We start from the raw sequence: 21,651 nt of genomic DNA, 5'->3' as shown, positions 1-21,651 counted from the left end.
TCAGCATGCCAATTGCACACTCCCTCAAAATGTAGACATCTGTGGCATTGTGTTGTGTAACCAAACTGCACATTTAAGGGTGGCCTTTTATTGTACCCAGCCATAATGAAATTATCATGCTGTTTAATCAGTTTATTGATATGCCACACCTGTCAGGTGGCTGGATTATCTTGGCAAAGGAGAAATGCTCACTAACAGGGATGTAAACAAATGTGTGCATTTGTGTTGTTGTTGAGAAATAAGCTTTTTGTGTGAATGGAAAATGTCTGGGTTATTGTATTTCAGCTCATGAAACATGGGACAAACACTTTACATGTTCCGTCTATATTTTTGTTCATTATAGAATGTCATTAGGTGCACTTGATTTATCTCATCAGGTGCGCAGGGTAAATTGAGTTTTTTAATTTAGACTCATTCTGCTGCATAAATGCAACCTCGGCTCATTCGGGGCGCCGTGCCAGCAATATCATGTGCGCGTACTCTTTCGACTACTGGGGGGGCGTGTGTCAAAGAAATGCGTGGTCAGCTGGCATTGGCTGAAACGATTTGTCCTATGCTTTTTTTCAATTAATTCGATTGGTTAGAAGTTGTTACGCGTTCTCTCGAGCTGCTTGCTATCCAATGAAAACCAGACATCTGTTCTGAACGGAGAGAAGAGCATCAGCAGCAAATAGCGGTATTTGAGGCTTGCCAGTTCAGGTTTTGAAGAAAAGGAATTTGACGAATATAGCGCGTAACAAGCCATAGCTATTTGTACTGCTACATGCAGTGTATATATAATTAATAGTATTTATATATAGCTAATTGTCTTTTCTATTTTAGAGGGTGGTAATTTGGCAAGCTGAAATGACAACCCAGTTGATGCTTTTGATGGCCCTATCGGTCGCATCAATTTTTGCCGAGTCCTCTGTTTATTTCCGAGAACAATTTGAAGATGGGGGTAAGTTATGCATAAATACTGAACCTACTAGTACTTGTTTTTATAATTGTTTTTGGAAATTGTAAATGTGATGATTAGACTACATATCATATGTTGGATGAGTGTCGCAGAGACACAACTTCATAGCCTGCTCACTTTATGCAAAATCTACTTGGCATGCTCAAAATATCATTCACATTTAGATGATATGTTCTGATTTAGTGATTACTCATCCAAAATACCATCAATGGGTTGCACGCACTGCCCCCTATCCTCTCCCTTTCCCAGAACAACTACTTAGTTGCTTAGCCCTTGCCAAGTGACTCTGCCCTCAGTGTTCAGGTGACTTACTCCTGATTTTGTATGACCATTTTGCAGATGCCTGGAAAAGCCGATGGGTGGAATCCAAACATAAGTCAGACTATGGGACGTTTGTTCTCACTGCTGGGAAATTCTATGGTGATGTAGAGAAAGACAAAGGTGAGAAGAGATCAAAGGTACCTCTGTCTTGCATCCATTTTAGGATCCAGCAATAAGATTTGGTGCATCTAGCTGTTTCTCAATAGGTAATTTGAGCAGAGTTGCCCTTGGGTTGACTTGAGTTTTTGTGAAGTATTTCTTATGTGTTTAAAAAAATGCAGGCCTTAAAACCAGCCAGGATGCTCGCTTTTACTCTGCATCCTCCCGCTTTGAGTCATTCAGCAACAAAGACCAGCCACTGGTAATCCAGTTCACTGTGAAACATGAACAGAACATTGACTGTGGTGGAGGCTACATCAAGCTGTTCCCAGCTGATCTCAACCAGGAGGAAATGCATGGAGATTCCACATACAACATCATGTTTGGTGAGTCTACATTATCCTATTGGTAAGCGAAAACATTGGAGAGTAGCCTACATATGTAAGGGTGGAATGGACCATTGTCATGTTCCATTCTATATTGAGCGTCCCCTAGGTATTGTTATCAGTTGCCTGTCTACTTTATACCACATGCTATTGTCTGTGTGAAGTTAAATTCCTGTGGTTGTTTTGTCTGTCTTAGGTCCTGACATCTGTGGTCCAGGTACTAAGAAAGTTCATGTGATCTTCAACTACAAAGGCAAGAATCACTTGATCAACAAAGATATAAGATGCAAGGTAAGAAGCATTGTTGTGGTTCTGCTATAGCAGTTCTGCTATATTTTCTATTCAATGCTAGCAGTTGTATTTGTCTTCTATGAGCTTCACCATCTTATCTGTAGTAACATTTCTGCTGTCCCACCATTTTCTCAGTAGGACGTTTTAATAGTGTTGGACTTATAAATGGGTTAAAGAGACATTTATTATTTTGTTGCAGTTTCTTAATCAAATCATATCACAAACTAATGCGTTTTAGTTACTTGTTTTGTGGATAAAACCACCACCTTTAACAATTTTGCTTGTGTGTTCCCTAGGATGATGAGTATACCCACCTGTACACACTGGTAGTCAATCCGGATAACACCTATGAGGTGAAGATCGACAACAAGAAAGTAGAGTCTGGAAGCCTAGAGGAGGACTGGGACTTCCTTCCCCCCAAGAACATAAAGGACCCTGATGCTGAGAAGCCAGACGACTGGGATGAGAAGGAGAAAATGGATGATCCTGAAGACAAGAAACCAGAGGTACATTTAGAAGATACACAAAATAATGCATCAGAACACCATTTTGTTTTCTGTGGGAAATGCAGATGACTATCAGTGCAAAGGACATTATGAAGCCGCTGTTTCTTTTAGGACTGGGATGTGGCTGAGAACATCCCTGACCCTGATGCCAAGAAGCCTGATGACTGGGATGATGAGATGGATGGTGAATGGGAGCCTCCCATGGTCACGAACCCCGACTATAAGGTAGGCCTCCATGGTTGTTTGTACTGATGGCCACAAGGATCAGGTGTGATTGTACTACACTAGGTGAGATGTCCTCTTGCCATTTTGACTAAGTTGTTTCTAGCTACTTTCTTGGATACTTAGTGTGAAAAAAATTATTTTGCATAGGGAAATAATGACTTTCTGACATTGTTTTTCCCAGGGGGAGTGGAAACCCAAACAGATTGACAATCCTGCCTACAAGGGGAAATGGGTGCACCCTGAAATTGACAACCCAGACTACACTGCTGACCCTGAAATCTACCAATATGCCAGCATGGGGGTGATTGGATTGGATTTGTGGCAGGTAGAGTTACTGACTCTGATCCTTGATTGATGTGTGACGCTGTTTAATGTTTAACTTTTACTATTCTTTTGAGACTGTTTTTTGAGAATGAATAGATATTAACCAATGACCTTTTCATTATTTTACAGGTGAAGTCGGGCACTATTTTTGACAATTTCCTCATCACCAATGACCCAAAACTTGCAGAAGAAGTGGGGAACGAGACATGGGGTGCAACAAAGGTTAGTCGATGGTCTCTAGTGATTTACCACCAAAACAGTTCCTGTTATTAGATTGAGTTGTCATATAATATGGCTTTTCTAAAAGGTGATGTGTGCAGTATCTCCTACCCTGTCAATAACTGGGCTTTTTTTCTGTATACACAGGACCCTGAAAAGAAGATGAAGGACAGTCTGGAAGAGGAGGTGAGAAAGAAACGTGAGGCAGAAGAGATTAATAAAAAGGATGAGGAAGATGAAGAAGATAAGGAGGAGGAGGAGGAAAAAGAGGAGGAGGAGGAAGAAGACTATGACGAGGAAGAAGAAGAAGAAGAGGACAAGGAGGAGGAAGAAACAGACTCTAAACTCAAGGATGAGTTATAAACTCAAACAGGAACTTCTGAAAAGAAACCCTGTCTGCTATGAGCCATTTGATCAAGGCTGAAGATTGGACTTTATTGGACATTCTGTTAGTCATTGAAGCTGCCCATTTATGTTTGGGTGGGGAAGGTATTGTTTTATTTACATGACAAGGGAATGGGTACAAACTGACTAAGCACAGCAATTATTTTGTTCTGTTTCCATGTGGTATGGGAGTTCAGATTTGTCAAGGTTGGAGATGTTAGAAAGATGTTATCTTTAGATTTGAGACAAGCATTTTCTAGCAGTGGTGTTATGCCAGCAATTGTTTTTGATAAGTGAAATTTCTGGATGTTGTCATCTTCTCTCTGTAAACAATGCTCTACTGCTAACACTAAATTGTTTCTTATTTAAGGATATTGACCATCTACAATTTCCTGACTAATCTTTACCTCAAATAGTGTTTTGTTTGTCTTTAATAATCTGACACATTTTTGTGCCTTTACCCCAAGGATGTATATAGCATTAACATGGAATCTCTCATCCCTTTTTTTCGTTTTGGACATGGTGTGAAAGTAATGCTTTTCCTTTTCTGCATATACTTTTCAGCATAGTGCTGAGCGATTAACTGAAATGTCGACAATTTTTTTGGTTCTTAAACAACTAAGAGAAGGACGTTATTTGAATTCCATTTAGTTTTTTTCCTCAATGCGCACATTGAAGTTTCTCTAAAGATAAATCTGATCCAGCCTGAACTGTATGATGTAGTAGGGAGTTGTAGTTTCCAACAGGCCAATACTCTACATAGTGCATAGAACATGTTTTTAAAAAAACTAAACTACAATGACCATAATCCATTGCGCATCTACTTGTCCGGTCTGTTTATTTTATGCCTGCCACGGAAGAGGCAGAAGAATGCGAGATCGTGAGGGGATATAGAGAGCAGCTGTTGCTCCGCGAGGTATATCTACCTGAAAATACATTATCTAAGTGTTAGTTGGTATTCAGCAGTCATAAAGGTATGCCTTATTTACTTTGAATAACTACACAATAGTTATTTTGTGTAGATGGCGTATGCAGCAGCTCTGTAGAGATGAGAAGATGACTTGGAATGAAATAGTCGTCAAATAAAACAAATGTAATATGCACAACTGAAATGTAATGTGAATAAATTATTGTTAAGTGATAAGCAGTAACGAACAGTCACCACCATCATGGGACTTTTATTAATTGTTTCATTCTGTTACAGCATTCAACCCAAATAATCGAAATAGAAAACCATGATTATTTTTAAATAATCAAACCGGAACCGACCTCAAAGCACTAATCATTCAGCACTATTTCAGCACAAATGTGTGTTGGTTTAGGGTCACTGTGTACTGAGTTTTCACTAATGGAACTACTCAAGCGAACTCAGGCTACCGTAAATCAAATGTTATGAAAAATAACACAAATTATCAGATTACATTTATAAAGCCGTTCAGCTTTCTAAAACACTAAGCAGGAGGGAGTGATCCCTGTCAATTGATATGTTTATCTTGGGGTCAATGTATGTTGTATGTTGCTGTACCCTCAAGACTTGTCCCAAGCTGATTGGAAGTTGGCCATTTTGTAAAACTTATTTTGTACTGGGGAGAATATTGATTGATGATAATTTGATTGTGCAATAAATAAATTCTGATACACAGATTACTGTCCAAGAATAAAACATAAAGGAAGTGACTCAATTATTGTTGCTTTCTCTCAGTCCTCATTCTTATTTTTGGTATATTGTTCCCCAATTGTGTGTGTCGCGTAATTTGAGGCGGGTAAATTAATACTGTAGAATAGATCATCTGAGCAACTTCACTTTACCAGTGGATAGTTTTGCAGCGTTGCAGGCAGCCATTCTTTGACCCGCATACATTCGTTCATCTCACTCACATCAGCGGGCGCACTTCTGCAGTGCCATCTGACGTAGCTGAGTGAACAACCCATTCCAGTACAATAACGCCAGCGCCAGGTTTTAAAGCCATCTCTAATCTATCGCAACCATACCTCAGTGATCGCACCGCAGAATGAAGTAGCTAGTGGGAATAGAAACACTATGGCTGCCAGTCTCTCCCTGACTCAGGTAACCATGTATTTTAACTCAAAACTAATTGTGATTAGTGTGTAGGTGTCTTCTTGTTGTGCCAATTAATTTGAGGACTGTCGGTGGATTTTGACATTAAAACGGGTGTGCCCCGCGGTCTCTTTAACTCTTTGATTTGGAAGTTCTTCCCAACCTAGCTAGCTAGCTATGACTGGGAAAAGTTTTGCCTCGTCTCTTGGGGACTGCATAAGTAAGGGCGTAGTTAGCTAGCTAGGCTAACAGTAGCTACTTGTGTAGTGTCAATTTCGGAATGGGTTGGATAAGTTGTTAGCTAGCTAGCTAGAACTTTTGCGTACAGTAAAGTAGTTTGTTTCTTTTGATTCTATTAACTTAATTGCCTTTGCTGAATCTTGAAATAAAAGTACTGTCGATAAGAAAAAAGTGAATTTGCTGTTCCCCATGGTGTTGTTCGACTGTCAAAATTGCTTTGCAATAGGAACGTTAGCTAGCTAACTAATGATACCAGTTTGCACTCAAAGTAGTATGCTGTGTGAACTAGTCAGCTAGCTAGCCAGTTTAGTAAAGCTAGCTAGCTTAGCAAAGCTAGCTAGTCAGTTAGTTAGCAACATAGAGTTGGCTAGATAGCTGCAACCCACTTTAGCTACTCGCTGGGTTAGTTAACGTTATTGTATTGGGTAGGGGATATAAAGTCAGCGTTATGTAGCTAACTAGCTATCCAGTTGTAATAGTTTGCATTGTCAGTTTAGATTTTTTTAAATTAAATTTGTTAGCTTCCTATCATCACAGCTAGCTAGTGAGAAGAGGAACTAGCTGCCCGTTGTCCGATATGATACCTCTGCACACACTGGCCAGCTATGCTGCAGACCTATGTTTTGGTTATCATATTGACATTTAGGATAGGTTGTATGGCTTATAAATTGTGAGTGTGGAAATTATTTGCCAGTGTTGTATTGCTATTAGCTAAATTTACTAGTTTAGCCAACATCCTGACTATGGTCAAGGACTGTCATCTGATGATATTGTTATTCTCAGCTAACTACATATTTTGACTGAATCATGCTTGCTTTAGCTATACATGTTACTAACTAGCTATGTAATTATGCAATGATTCATATCTTTGTCTTATGGATTTTACAATTTCTCACTATATGCAGTGACATGTTCTTTACCTAGGCTAAGCTATAACTGACCAAAATGTGGAGTTTAGTCAGCTAACCAAAAGATTGGGGCTGTTAGCTACACTTTGTGCAATTTCTTGGCAGCTAGTTTCTTTTATGCCTGTTATGTTAGGTTACTAGACAGCAGGGCTGTGCAGAGGAAGATAAGGGATAGGACAATAAAGTACTCAAGACACACCAGCACAGTATAGTATCTGCTGCGGTTTTGTGAAGAGAATGATTGGGAGTGTTCACTGCTGTGCAATTAGTCACACAAAGATTGTGTTTAGGCCGCCAACACTTCCAGTCACACAATTGTTTGCAAAAGAAAATGGGGAGGGGAGGGCTGGGGAAAGGTAAATAGTGAATAATTATCAGATTATGAATTGACTATTAAAGTATGAGGCAATGTCATTATGTGCTTTTCAATGAGCTAGATCTATATGTTTTATAAAGCCTTTATAATCATCATATGCTATTGTAAAGTTGCACTTTGTTCAAATTTGACATTAACATTTGATTTAGTAAAAGTACAGAGAAGAGCATGTCCAATATTGAGCCTATTCACAGAAACAGCTCTTACTGGTACAACACTCTCATTGTGGATGCATCATCAGAAACCACAGGAAGTAAATATCAGGAAGTCCAGCTCATCAGCAGACTATACCCCCCACCCATCCCTTTATTACATTACTTGAGAGGAGCCATTTGTACTAGAACAGTAAACAAGATGCTATAGTGCCTGTCTCTTTTATATTATCATAGGCAGATGACTGTCTTCTCCTGATCTGATTGTATACATAGGCTAGGCTATTTGTTTGATTCATTGTGTAAAATATGTGCTAGTGTAGGCTACTTCGTTTAGCCTGTTCGTTGGACTAAGCTTTCTACTTTTCAAACAACTTGGTTTCCAGAGGCACACACAGTACTGATGTACACATTGCCAGCCTGTGGATGTATTAGCCTAAATGGCATTCAAACACTGTCTTGGTATTTCATGAAAGAGTAACTGGAATAGACACACTGAGTAATAACTATTAAGATGAACATGATGGGACTGGATAAGAGCGTCTGCTAAATGACGTAAATGTAAATGCGAAATGCTCAGAGTAAACCTATTGATTTCCTGAAGAGTAAATATTCCTGTCTGTAGTGTATTTGCCTTAATTTTTGGCAGCTGTAATGGCAATGTACTACAGCTTTGGCCAGAAGTCAAACAACCACTTGTGGATCTCAGCTAGTTGGTCTACTGTGAGTGTACTGTGTTCTAGACAGTGGACTGGTTATTTAACTAGCTGATGCTTGCACAGATTGAAATGTAGGCTTAGACCTAGCTTTATTTAACGGCTTATCTTTTTCTATTCAGAAGTCCTATCCTATGCTTTCTAGCTTTTGCAGTTTGGTTGATGTTGGCGGTTTTTATGATCAGAAAATGTATGTAGTATTTTATGTCTATCTCCACAGCTCTCAAGTGGAAATCCTGTCTATGAAAAATACTATCAACAGGTAAGGGGTCTTTTTCTGATTTATTATTGTGAAAAGCCTATGGGCAGATTCCATGATTTACTAAAGCAGGTAGTACCTAGGTTTTAAGCTGAGTAAAAGAGAATCTGTCCTTTCGATGGTCTGTCAGGGCTGTTCAGATGAGGACACCAGATAGAATTGGAAATGCTGTTCCGCATTAGCTAGCAACTGCAGAGCTGCGCTGAACATGTCTCCAGGCTTTTCTCCACTCTGTGATCTACTCTGTGCTAGAGGAAGCTTCTTTATGAATTAATGATAACTATTTGCTAACCCTGGCAGTGCAGGCTCTAAGAGGGCTAAGTAAAATGGTTAGACACTGCAATGGGAAAATGTGATGGATTAAGGCCTCCCATGATCTCAAAGTATTAGCCTATACTCAAGCGTACCTGTTTATTCAATGGAATGGAATCTTATTTGGTGCTAAATCAGCACAAACTGGCTGGAGATCTGGTGCTTTTACTGGCTAGTTCTTCTTTCTAGTGTTTACTTGTTTTGCCCGGTGGTGTAGGTTGACCCGTCTGGTAGTGGACGGGTGGCAGCTGCTGATGCAGCCTTGTTCCTGAAGAGATCAGGCCTAGCAGACCTCGTCCTGGGCAAGGTAAGATAAGAGGACACAGCTCATGGCCAGACATCAAGCTATGGAACTTATCCAGTATGGTAGTTTGTGGGAATCTCTGTGTGACTGATGTCATTTAACTGATTTAAAAATCTCTTCTTAGATCTGGGATTTGGCAGATTCAGAACGCAAGGGGTGCCTTAACAAACAGGTAGGCCAACTTTTAGGTAGTAGATTTCCAATGTCATGTTAGAAGTATTCCAAAGATTCCTTGAATGAAGTAAGGTTTATGACATAACCACAATATACTTATTGTCTCTGCTCCCATCAGCAATTCTTCATTGCTCTCCGGTTGGTGGCCTGTGCCCAAAATGGACTGGAGGTGGCACTCAAGAGTCTCAGTTTGGCAGCCCCCCCCCCAAAGTTTGTGAGTACAATCATCACTGACACCAAGACGAAAACCTGCCAACTTTATCATGCTGACAACTTTTTACTGCCTTTTCCTTATATCTGAAAGGTATTGCTGGTAACAAAGCCTGTACTTTCGTTTGCACCAACTGCCTCAGTATAAAACATCGCCTTTCATCTTACCGGCTTTGGCACGCATTAAATCTTGAAAGTTCTATTATTGTCCGACATCAAACTTGTCCTCGTTAATCACAAAGCTTCACAGAAATGCTTTTAATGCATTTATTCTCTCAATTTAAATGTGTGTGTGTGTATATATACTGAACAAAAATATAAACCCAACATGTAAAGTGGTGGTCCCATGTTTCAGGAGCAGAAATAAAGATCCCAGATATGTTCCATACGCACAAAAAGCTTATTTGTCTCAAATTTTGTGCACAAACATCCCTGTTAGTGAGCATTTCTCCTTTGCCAAGATAATCCATCCACCTGACAGGTGTGGCATATCAAGAAGCTGATTAAACAGCATGATCATTACACAGGTGCACCTTGTGCTGTGGACAAACAAATATGAAAATGAATGCACTCACTACTGTAAGTCGCTCTGGATAAGAGCATCTGCTAAGTGACTAAAATGTAAAAATAGGACAATAAAAGGCCACTCTAAAATGTGCTGTTTTGTCACACAACACAATGCCACATATGTCTCAAGTTTTGAGGGAGTGTGAAATTGGCATGCTGACTGCAGGAATGTCCACCAGAGCTGTTGCCAGATAATTAAATGTTCATTTCCCTACCATAAGCCGCCTCCAACATCGTTTTAGAGAATTTGGTAGTACGTCCAACCGGCATCACAACCGCAGACCACGTGTAACAACGCCAGCCCAGGACCTCCACATCAGGCTTCTTCACCTGTGGGATCGTCTGAGACCAGCCACCCAGACAGCTGATGAAACTGTGGGTTTGCACAATCGAAGAATTTCTGCACAAACTGTCAGAAACTGTCTCAGGGAATTATCCTTAATATAAAATATGTGTGTTGACTGTGATCAGGGCATGGGAATGTAAATGTAGTGTCTGTTTAATAAACTAAATAACGTGCAATTGATTTCATTTGCATGGCACAGCCATGTCGCCTATAGGCTGCACAGACAAGTAACATCATTAAACTCAAAATATGCTATTCTATTCTTTTGAAAATAAATGTTCTTAGTCTTAATGTTTCTTAAGACCTGCCTAAATGACTTCATAATTTATTTATTTGTGTTGGTGTATATTCAAGGGATTTATTCAAATAGACACCTACCCGCATTGGCACACTCCTACTCCCACTCCTCACCGGTGGCGGCATGCGCATGGGATGTGTAAAAGGCTTATACATTTACATTTTAGTAATTTAGCAGAAGCCTTATTCCGGCAAGAATGTTGTAAAAATGGGACTGTTTGAAAGGGGATCATGTAAACATTGCCCGAAATTTTTTTTTTTGTAAAAAATATTTTTATTTTATTATTATTTTTACAGGCAGCATACTGTAAATCCTGTATGTAATAAGCAAATGTTTGGTTTATAAGCCAAGTTTATACGTTTATGGGCTTTGAGCTGAAAAGGTCACCTTTGTTGATGATGCAACGCCTTTTCTCCTCAGCATGACACAAGCAGCCCACTTCTACCTGGGGGAGTGTCCATTGATGGCCCATGGGTGGTCAAGGTGAGGGGAACTTATTACTATTTCTTTAAGAGTGTAGCCTGGTCATTTTGTCCTGTTCCCTTTATAATGAAAGCAGAAACAAAGAGTGGATGACACATTTTATTTGAACATTTACCTCATTCAAATCCATTTTAAGGGGGAGTGCTGAACTTCGCAAAATCCACCTGATTACTTTTATCTGAAGTAGAAATTATGCTTGAATCATGCACCTATATCATGTCTCTATATGACTTTCCAGACGGAAGAGAAGCTGAAATTTGATGCCATCTTCGACAGCCTCTCCCCCGTTAGTGGCATGCTCTCTGGGGAGAAGGTCAAACCAGTTTTGCTGAACTCTAAACTTCCAGTGGACGTACTGGGAAGGGTAAGCAGCATATCATATCTACAGGGCTCATAATTAATTAGTTTTGGTGGCCATCAGAGTAAATGCGTATGCCCAGTTGTCCACTGGGTGGTGGTCTTGTGTTTTTAAACACAGCCGCTGCTTTTAAAAGGCTTGACTGGGTTGTTATTTGTGACATAACATTGATCTGCTTTTAGTCTACGACTGGTCTATTTTACCGACTAGATAAATGTTTTGAACTCATTGCTAAATGTACTGAATTCCCTAAATGTTGCAGGTATGGGAACTGAGTGACCTAGACAGAGATGGTATGCTCGACCGAGATGAGTTTGCTGTGGTAAGGAATATATTTATCATTAAAGTGGAAAGGAATGAGGAAAGTCATGCAGTAGAAATGTAGTCTGTCAATAACAGCCAACTTGTTTTTTATATATATATATTTATTACACTGCCCTTGATGAGCCCATGTTCTGGATAGCCTTCTCCAGCTTTTATTTATATTTCATCAATATTTGTTTGCACTCATGTACACTTGGCTTCAAGGTGTCCTTGCTTTCTATCAAGGATCCTGTATCTCAAAATGGAGCACTGTTTGAATCAGGGTTGCGCTATATTTGAAGTTCTCACATTTAATGAACGCATGCACTTATGTAATGGCCAGATGCTTGCTGTCAAATCTTTAGGATGTGGCAAGGCTGAAATGTGGACTGTAAGATTTAGTGTGTGCTTCTCAAATAAAATACTTTTTTTGTAAATATTGGACTTCCCTGATCTTATATTGAAATGACATGATAGGCAGATTTATGTATGTGTATTTATGTCTGTTCTGCTCTATTAGGCCATGTACCTGGTCTACAGAGCTCTGGAGGGGGAGCCCGTGCCCATGTCTCTACCTGCTCCTCTAGTGCCCCCCTCCAAGAGGAAAAAGCCCACTGTCTCTGTACCCCCTGTGATGCCCCTTTTACCCTCACCCCCCTCCATCAAAGAGAGCCGTTCCTCCCTTTCAGGGTCCAAAACCCTGCCCTCCAAACCAGCAGTGACCCCAGTCACAGTGAGTATAATATTCATCCCAGTATGAAGGTATGAAAGTGGGACGGCAAGACCTAATCCATATCTCTATAACCATCCTGTCCCCTCTGTGTCTCTTCAGTGGGCTGTATCTCCTCCAGACAAAGCCAAGTATGACGAGGTGTTTGCAAAGACAGCTCTTGACGTGGATGGGCTGGTGTCTGGGCCTGAAGTCAGAGATATCTTCTTAAAGACTGGCTTGCCCTCTGCCACACTAGCACACATCTGGTAAGATTCAGGGAACAGTTTCTTAGATAACATGGGGTGCCTGGCTGCCTGCACTTGAATTTACTAATGTAACATGGACATTGGTTATACAGGGCTGCTTTCTGGACCCTGAGTAAGCCAATTCCTGGCCTAAAAATAAGAAGATTTTCCATTGAGCAGGTCTAGCCTTCATATGGGTCTGTGAAACCGGCCCATAGTTTTAGTCAATTTTATGCCCATTGCCGGAAGGGTAAATGGATATTTTAGTTGTGTAATGTGGTCAACTGTGTTCCACAGGGAGCTCTGTGACATTGGGGACATGGGGAAGCTAACCAGGGAACAGTTTGCGCTAGCGCTGCATCTAATTAACCAGAAACTGACCAAGGGTGTGGACCCACCCCAGAACCTCTCTCCTGAAATGATCCCTCCCTCAGACAGACTGAGCCTAGCAGCCACGCAGGTAACTCATTCCTATCATCCTGTACCATTTAACCCCCTCTTAGACATCCAATAATCACAAACTGTGAATATCTTGTTTGAATCGGGTGTATTTCTCTATAAAGAATGACTAGGAGTTGTGTATTTTGATGAATAGGCTACTTGATGGTGATGTAGATTTGAAAACTGATATTTCCTGACGTTTTACTAATCGTTTCCTTCCCTTCTCCTGTGGTGTGGGTTTTTGTGTTCTAGCTTGCTGCTGTGTCTCTGACCCTGTCTGTGTATGCTGTCTCTTTGCGTTCTTCCTCATGACTCATGCATTGTACACAAGGTGGGATCTCCCTCTAGCTGGGGACTCCTGAGTGTTAGCTTCACTGTGTCTCCCGCTTAACCCCTGGCAGTGTCACCCACCCATGTACCTACCCCTTCCTACCCTTTGTTTTTCTCCTAGTTCAAGTAGTCATTTTAGTGCCCTCCTTATCCATCTGTGTTTGCATGTAGATGTGCTTTCAGTGTTCATGCATTTCTTAATCTCCCATCTTGTATGGGTAATTTTGTGAATCTTCCATATTCAGCAAAATGGGTTTGATTTAACTGGCGAGATTAAATCAGTTGCCATTTTAGCTGGAGGCTCATATTTACGTTATTCCACGTCGTGTTTGCCATTCTGTCAATTTAATGTTTAGACATTGTGTATATGTTGTAGGGTCAGTAAAGCGCGTGAATGTAAACAAATCGTTTGCTTTGAATGATCTCTCCCCACCAGAGCAACGCAGCAAATCTGGCAGCAGACTTTTCTGCCATCAAGGAACTGGACTCACTCAGCAATGAGATTGTCGACCTACAAAGGTGAGTGGCAATCATCAGAGTTGCAGGGCTCTACGCTGACCAAGGAGCATGTGTCATTTGAGGTAATAAAGCTAGAATCCTTAATTTTTCAAGGCCCACTGGTGCTCCTAAATAAACATTCTAGGTCGCACAGCAAAATATTTAGACGCATATCCTTGTAAAATGATCACACTGTAGAGCGCTAAGTTGTATTCGTCCATGTACCCAATTGTATTTGAGAGATGGGTTAGCTCTGGCTTTTTGTTGGTGTGTTGGAGCAAATACAGTGGGGGAAAAAAAGTATTTAGTCAGCCACCAATTGTGCAAGTTCTCCCACTTAAAAAGATGAAAGAGGCCTGTAATTTTCATCATAGGTACACGTCAACTATGACAGACAAATTGAGATTTTTTTTCTCCAGAAAATCACATTGTAGGATTTTTTATGAATTTATTTGCAAATTATGGTGGAAAATAAGTATTTGGTCACCTACAAACAAGCAAGATTTCTGGCTCTCACAGACCTGTAACTTCTTCTTTAAGAGGCTCCTCTGTTCTCCACTCGTTACCTGTATTAATGGCACCTGTTTGAACTTGTTATCAGTATAAAAGACACCTGTCCACAACCTCAAACAGTCACACTCCAAACTCCACTATGGCCAAGACCAAAGAGCTGTCAAAGGACACCAGAAACAAAATTGTAGACCTGCACCAGGCTGGGAAGACTGAATCTGCAATAGGTAAGCAGCTTGGTTTGAAGAAATCAACTGTGGGAGCAATTATTAGGAAATGGAAGACATACAAGACCACTGATAATCTCCCTCGATCTGGGGCTCCACGCAAGATCTCACCCTGTGGGGTCAAAATGATCACAAGAACGATGAGCAAAAATCCCAGAACCACATGGGGGGACGTAGTGAATGACATGCAGAGAGCTGGGACCAAAGTAACAAAGCCTACCATCAGTAACACACTACGCCGCCAGGGACTCAAATCCTGCAGTGCCAGACGTGTCCCCCTGCTTAAGCCAGTACATGTCCAGGCCCGTCTGAAGTTTGCTAGAGTGCATTTGGATGATCCAGAAGAGGATTGGGAGAATGTCATATGGTCAGATGAAACCAAAATAGAACTTTTTGGTAAAAACTCAACTCGTCGTGTTTGGAGGACAAAGAATGCCGAGTTGCATCCAAAGAACACCATACCTACTGTGAAGCATGGGGGTGGAAACATCATGCTTTGGGGCTGTTTTTCTGCAAAGGGACCAGGATGACTGATCCGTGTAAAGGAAAGAATGAATGGGGCCATGTATCGTGAGATTTTGAGTGAAAACCTCCTTCCATCAGCAAGGGCATTGAAGATGAAACGTGGCTGGGTCTTTCAGCATGACAATGATCCCAAACACACCGCCCGGGCAACGAAGGAGTGGCTTCGTAAGAAGCATTTCAAGGTCCTGGAGTGGCCTAGCCAGTCTCCAGATCTCAACCCCATAGAAAATCTTTGGAGGGAGTTGAAAGTCTGTGTTGCCCAGCGACAGCCCCAAAACATCACTGCTCTAGAGGAGATCTGCATGGAGGAATGGGCCAAAATACCAGCAACAGTGTGTGAAAACCTTGTGAAGACTTACAGAAAACGTTTGACCTGTGTCATTGCCAACAAAGGGTATATAACAAAGTATTGAGAAACTTTTGTTATTGACCAAATACTTATTTTCCACCATAATTTGCAAATAAATTCATTAAAAATCCTACAATGTGATTTTCTGGGAAAAAAATTCTCATTTTGTCTGTCATAGTTGACGTGTACCTCTGATGAAAATTACAGGCCTCTCTCATCTTTTTAGGTGGGAGAACTTGCACAATTGGTGGCTGACTAAATACTTTTCCCCCCCACTGTAACTACCCCTCTCTGAAGTAGGCCTCGCTTTGTCTCACCACATTGGACTATTTCTGGCAATACACGGTACAGTTGTAATGGTGTAAGTGGAATCTTGTCTAAAGAGACCCACACACACGTTCCTGTTGAGGTGTGTTTTGCTGTCTAATGCCAGAGCAGATGGGGGGAGATGGGAGGCTTACCAGCTGTCCTGGGACTGGGAGGCTGAGTGAGGAAGGAGAGAAGAGGGTCTCCAGAGGTTCGGTCTCTCTGTCTCTGTCTCTCTCTCTCGGTCTCTCTCGGTCTCTCTCGGTCTCTCTCGGTCTCTCTCGGTCTCTCTCTCGGTCTCTCTCTCGGTCTCTCTCTCGGTCTCTCTCTCTCTCTCTCTCTCTCTCTCTCTCTCTCTCTCTCTCTCTCTCTCTCTCTCTCTCTCTCTCTCTCTCTCTCTCTCTCTCTCTCTCTCTCGGTCTCTCTCTCTCTCTCTCTGTCTCTCTCTCTCTCTGATGAGGGCTGACGGGGCATTTGGGGATGCTGGGAGGGTTGGTAACGCAGCTCATTAAGACTAACACTGGGATAGGCTTTTCCCTCTCTGTTTGAATTGAGGAAGTGCAGACCATCTTTTATCAGCTGCATACACATCCCATAGCTGCCCCACTACAGACATAACAGCAGCAAGATCACAGGGGAAATGAAATGGGTTTCTTTACAGTTTGTTGTTGTTACACTTCCCTTTTCTGGTAAGGAAAGAGTGAGAAAATAAGTGTGAAAGTAGTAGTCTTAATCAGTATCTGCATAGCAGCTGTACGTTTTGAAGTTTATTAGGCAAGATTAGGAGAAAATGAGAAGGATTTTAGATTCAGATTGAGGATAGGACAGGAAGCAGCAAATATGTTTGTTTTTCGGTATTGCTGTAAGTGTCAACGACAAGTTGCTGCTGTCCCTGGAGGAAGGTAAGCATGCGCTACCCTTTTGGAGGGGCCATGGAGGAAGGTAAGCATGCGCTACCCTTTTGGAGGGGCCATGGAGGAAGGGAAGCATGCGCTACCCTTTTGGAGGGGCCATGGAGGAAGGGAAGCATGCGCTACCCTTTTGGAGGGGCCATGGAGGAAGGGAAGCATGCGCTACCCTTTTGGAGGGGCCATGGAGGAAGGGAAGCATGCGCTACCCTTTTGGAGGGGCCATGGAGGAAGGGAAGCATGCGCTACCCTTTTGGAGGGGCCATGGAGGAAGGGAAGCATGCGCTACCCTTTTGGAGGGGCCATGGAGGAAGCGGTGTATTCTTCAGCTGAGAGCAAGAGGGGTGAGGGTGTCATAGATTTAGACTGGCTGTCTGAAACCAGAATTCTGTTATTTTGGGCTGTTAAATTGGGAGAGATGCTCCTAGGTGCATGGGATGTCTACAGAAGTCGTTTCTGGATAGTTGCCAGTCAGGGCATCTAAATTATACAGTCAGTGAAGTCGGTACTCCTGACTCGCACATCTCCTACCTCACTTCAGCTTCTCGCTCCACTGGTCCTACACCATGTCTCTACATGTTTGGCTGTTGGTTGAAACGAAAGGCGGACAGATGAATTCTTCATGTTGATCAAAACAACATTATTATGAATTATATTTGATTAATGTGAACTGTGGAAATGCGAATGGAAAAAACATACTTGGCATTTTTTCATTGTTTGAGTGAATAATTTTTTACGTTTACTATTCTATTGGCCAGCCTTTTGGCACATTTGATGTTCTACCTTGCTAAATGAATGGCTTTGTTATTGCCATTTGATAAAGATCCAGGAGAAAGATTTGGACTTGGTAGGGAGAGCAGATTATCCGAAGAGGCCCCGCCTATTGTGCAAATGTTCCCACTTACAATGAGGGGAAAAAAGTATTTGATCCCCTGCTGATTTTGTACATTTGCCCACTGACAAAGAAATTATCAGTCTATAATTTTTATGGTAGGTTTATTTGAACAGTGATAGACAGAAATGTTATACATTGATTTGCATTTTAATGAAGGAAATAAGTATTTGATCCCTCTGCAAAACATGACTTAGTACTTGGTGGCAAAACCCTTGTTGGCAATCACAGAGGTCAGAAGTTTCTTGTAGTTGGCCACCAGGTTTGCACACATCTCAGGAGGGATTTTGTCCCACTCCTCTTTGCAGATCTTCTGCAAGTCATTAAGGTTTCGAGGCTGACGTTTGGCAACTTGAACCTTCAGCTCCCTCCACAGATTTTCTATGGGATTAAGGTCTGGAGACTGGCTAGGCCACTCCAGGACCTTAATGTGCTTCTTCTTGAGCCACTCCTTTGTTGCCTTGGCCATGTGTTTTGGGTCATTGTCATGCTGGAATACCCATCCACGACCCATTTTCAATGCCCTGGCTGAGGGAAGGAGGTTCTCACCCAAGATTTGACAGGTACATGGCCCCGTCCATCGTCCCTTTGATGCGGTGAAGTTGTCCTGTCCCCTTAGCAGAAAAACACCCCCAAAGCATAATGTTTCCACCTCCATGTTTGACGGTGGGGATGGTGTTCTTGGGGTCATAGGCAGCATTCCTCCTCCTCCAAACATGGCGAGTTGAGTTGATGCCAAAGAGCTCGATTTTGGTCTCATCTGACCACAACACTTTCACCCAGTTCTCCTCTGAATCATTCAGATGTTCATTGGCAAACTTCAGACGGGCCTGTATATGTGCTTTCTTGAGCAGGGGGACCCTGCGGGCGCTGCAGGATTTCAGTCCTTCACGGCATAGTGTGTTACCAATTGTTTTCTTGGTGACTATGGTCCCAGCTGCCTTGAGATCATTGACAAGATCCTCCCGTGTAGTTCTGGGCTGATTCCTCACCGTTCTCATGATCATTGCAACTCCACGAGGTGAGATCTTGCATGGAGCCCCAGGCCGAGGGAGATTGACAGCTCTTTTGTGTTTCTTCCATTTGAAAATAATCGCACCAACTGTTGTCACCTTCTCACCAAGCTGCTTGGCGATGGTCTTGTAGCCCATTCCAGCCTTGTGTAGGTCTACAATCTTTTCCCTGACATCCTTGGAGAGCTCTTTGGTCTTGGCCATGGTGGAGAGTTTGGAATCTGATTGAGTGTGCTCCTATTCTCAGCTCGTTACCTGTATAAAAGACACCTGGGAGCCAGAAATCTTTCTGATTGAGAGGGGGTCAAATACTTATTTCCCTCATTTAAAATGCAAATTAATTTATAACATTTTTGACATGCGTTTTTCAGGATTATTTTGTTATTCTGTCTCTCACTGTTCAAATAAACCTACCATTAACATTATAGACTGATCATGTCTTTGTCAGTGGGCAAACGTACAAAATCAGCAGGGGATCAAATACTTTTTTCCCTCACTGTATCCCAATCCTCTGCTCCCTCTGTTTTACCTTGTCATCTGACCATGCAGGAAAGGGATGGGATGGGAGGATGAACAGACAGGGAAACGAACGATGGGAGGTATAGAGCTTCATCCCTCCCCCTTTCTCTCTAAGCTGAATCATCTGACACTTCCTCCAGGCAGCCACACACAGTCCTACCCCTCTCTCTCTGCTCTCCCATCTGCCAGAACACACACACACACAGACCCTCTCTCGCTCAAGGCTGTTGCTGCATGCATTGGTCATTCGGTGTGGTCTGCTACAGGATCAGGATGGTAGTGCAGGGAGAGGAGCTGTCGTCTGGGGCTGGGGAAGATTGTAGAGATGGTGGTGGGGTGGTAGCCTGGCTGGGGGTGCCCTCGGTCTCCACGGTGATTAAATACTCATGTCTGCTGTGCTGGTCTTCCAGGGAGAAGAGCAACGTGGAACAGGAAATTAAAGAGCAGGAGGAGAGCATCAGAGAAAGGACCAGTGAAGTCCAGGTACAGTAAACGTGCTGCCTGCATGCCTCAACTCTCTCACTGCCCTTCTATTGTTTCAGTTCATTTCATCCACTTCATGACTGTGTTGTCTGTAAATTGATTTTCTATTGGTTTTATAAATACATTTTCTTATGTCAAATCAGTCTACTGTTCAGCTGCTCTTGTTGAATTTGTTAGAGGTGGTCTGCTTGAATCTGTTAGGCTATGAAGCTATGGCTGAGCAGCAGAGACAAACATACCCTCCCTGTCTGAGTCAGAGCCACTGGTTCTATATACATCTATATTGCACCATGTTGACGTTGATGTTTTATGATGTTGATGATCTCAATTGCGCGAGCTGAACTGATGCGATGTAGCCTCAAGCTGTATAGTTCTTGCTTCAGTGATACATTTTGACAGAATTACCTCCATGTTATGATCAAGGATATAAATTGATTTATTAATATAACCTATTTAGAGGAAGTGCATACATTATTTACCATTCATTTCTATTGGGCACAAAATTATCTGAAACAAACAGCAAATGCATCCAACAAGGTTGTAGAGTCACAAGCTTGATGTAATCATTGCGTGCTAGGAATATCGGACCAAATGCTAAACCTTTGACAGATTTTTCAATTATCGGTATAATAAAGTAGTCAATGTGCCCTTGAGCAAGGCACTTAACCCTAATTGCTCCTGTAAATCGCTCTGGATAAGAGCGTCTGCTAAATGACTAAAATGAAAATTTGCCCCAATACTTTTGGTCCCATAAAATGGAGGGCACTATGTACAACAAGTGCTGTAATTTCTAAACGGTTCACCCGACATGGATGAAAATACCCTCAAATTGAAGCTGACAGTCTGCACTTTAACCTCCATAGTTATTGTATAATTTCAACAAATGTGTCACTGTCCCAATACTTTTGGATCTAACTGTATATTAAATTATACTTTCATATCCTGTAATCTGGGTCTGGCTATCTTAGTATTTTATGCAAATAAATATTTTTGAAAGTATCACGTGTTCTTGAATAAGCCAGTACCATAGCAGAGGGGTATCCGCTGTAAACCTGATACCAGTCTCTATTTAGTCATTACTGGCTGTATGAATGTCAGGTTTAATTATCTCATCCTCTCAGGTCCTGTTCTCTATTGACCCACTCGCTCTGAGAGTACTTCATTATCATTTTAAACACATGTACACCTTTTATATTGCCAGTCTCGGCCACACTTGAACCCAAGTGAGCAAACTGTATAGGAATATGGCAATATCACCCTGCATTGAATATTTAGTTATTTTCTGCTGTGTATTTGTGAAAGGCTGCGCTTTCTCTGGTACTGTTTGCCATTGGTGTGAAAGGCTGTCATTAGACGGACAGCACTGTTTCCTCACCCAAGGGTTCACCTCAGCAATGCCCAGTCACTGCCAATTAGCCAGAATTAATATATTAATAATGGGAAAACTAGTCTGTTTTTCAATAGGTATATGAGCAACTGAGATTGGATTATACAGTGAATATTAAGGCCAATGAGTAGTATTCAATAACTATTTAACATTTGCACAGTGATCAGGAATAATTCTCCCTACAGTACATGTAAAGTAAATCAGTACTGTAATTGCTGAATATTAAGTATTCTAAGCAAATAGGGATCAATAAACTATTAGCTTTTTAATAGGCTAGCCTTGAATCCTTGGTACTTGTAGCACTCACACTTTAATGATTAGGAGATGAGGGCAGGAGTGCCTTGCCACTGTGCTGGAGTTGGTCTGATAAATGGCTTCTATTTTGGGCTGCGACTGCCTGGCTGCTTTAAACAGACAGAGCTTAGTGCAGCAGCTCCTCTGAAGAAACGGATGAAGACATTCATCTGTTGTTCATCCCTCAGAGCCTGTGCTGAGGAGTGGCTGATTACACACACTTCCTCGAGAAAC

At 41.8% G+C, this 21,651-nt stretch overlaps 2 protein-coding genes across 3 annotated transcripts in view; both read left to right on the top strand.

Annotated features, from left to right (window-relative positions):
• The first annotated feature begins 585 nt into the window (after positions 1-585).
• On the top strand, positions 586-4,819 carry LOC121540242 (calreticulin-like). Of its 2 annotated transcripts, XM_045207791.1 has the most exons (10): positions 586-676; positions 823-940; positions 1,298-1,399; positions 1,561-1,764; positions 1,961-2,055; positions 2,352-2,561; positions 2,673-2,786; positions 2,968-3,111; positions 3,240-3,332; positions 3,477-4,819. In XM_045207791.1, exons 2-10 carry the CDS (start codon positions 847-849, stop codon positions 3,690-3,692), a joined length of 1,272 nt encoding a protein of 423 aa, XP_045063726.1. In that variant the 5' UTR covers positions 586-676; positions 823-846; the 3' UTR covers positions 3,693-4,819. The 2 variants fall into 2 exon arrangements, with proteins under 2 accessions (XP_045063726.1, XP_045063725.1); XM_045207790.1 differs by having other exon boundaries at positions 653-940.
• Positions 4,820-5,605: 786 nt separating this feature from the next.
• Positions 5,606-21,651, top strand: part of LOC121540243 (epidermal growth factor receptor substrate 15) — a 42,765-nt gene continuing 26,719 nt past the window's right edge. The window contains exons 1-13 of the mRNA XM_041848958.2: positions 5,606-5,781; positions 8,385-8,426; positions 8,953-9,042; positions 9,164-9,211; positions 9,332-9,427; positions 11,055-11,117; positions 11,356-11,481; positions 11,738-11,797; positions 12,299-12,511; positions 12,611-12,756; positions 13,033-13,195; positions 13,943-14,025; positions 19,664-19,736. Of these exons, the coding sequence (XP_041704892.2) occupies positions 5,755-5,781; positions 8,385-8,426; positions 8,953-9,042; positions 9,164-9,211; positions 9,332-9,427; positions 11,055-11,117; positions 11,356-11,481; positions 11,738-11,797; positions 12,299-12,511; positions 12,611-12,756; positions 13,033-13,195; positions 13,943-14,025; positions 19,664-19,736 (1,230 nt within the window). The 5' untranslated portion in view covers positions 5,606-5,754. The remainder of the gene's footprint in view (positions 5,782-8,384; positions 8,427-8,952; positions 9,043-9,163; positions 9,212-9,331; positions 9,428-11,054; positions 11,118-11,355; positions 11,482-11,737; positions 11,798-12,298; positions 12,512-12,610; positions 12,757-13,032; positions 13,196-13,942; positions 14,026-19,663; positions 19,737-21,651) is intronic.

This window comes from Coregonus clupeaformis, chromosome 26, assembly GCF_020615455.1.
Source record: "Coregonus clupeaformis isolate EN_2021a chromosome 26, ASM2061545v1, whole genome shotgun sequence".
Lineage (NCBI taxonomy): Eukaryota > Metazoa > Chordata > Actinopteri > Salmoniformes > Salmonidae > Coregonus > Coregonus clupeaformis.
Note: the sequence above shows the minus strand (reverse complement) of the source record. Positions and strands in the feature narration are given on the sequence as shown.

Coding starts and splice junctions, on each gene's coding strand:
- LOC121540242 (XM_045207791.1), top strand. CDS start 847: ATGACAACCCAGTTGATGCTTTTGATGGCCCTATCGGTCGCATCAATT. Junction 941..1,297: donor AGAACAATTTGAAGATGGGG/GTAAGTTATGCA, acceptor ACCATTTTGCAG/ATGCCTGGAAAAGCCGATGG. Junction 1,765..1,960: donor CACATACAACATCATGTTTG/GTGAGTCTACAT, acceptor TGTCTGTCTTAG/GTCCTGACATCTGTGGTCCA.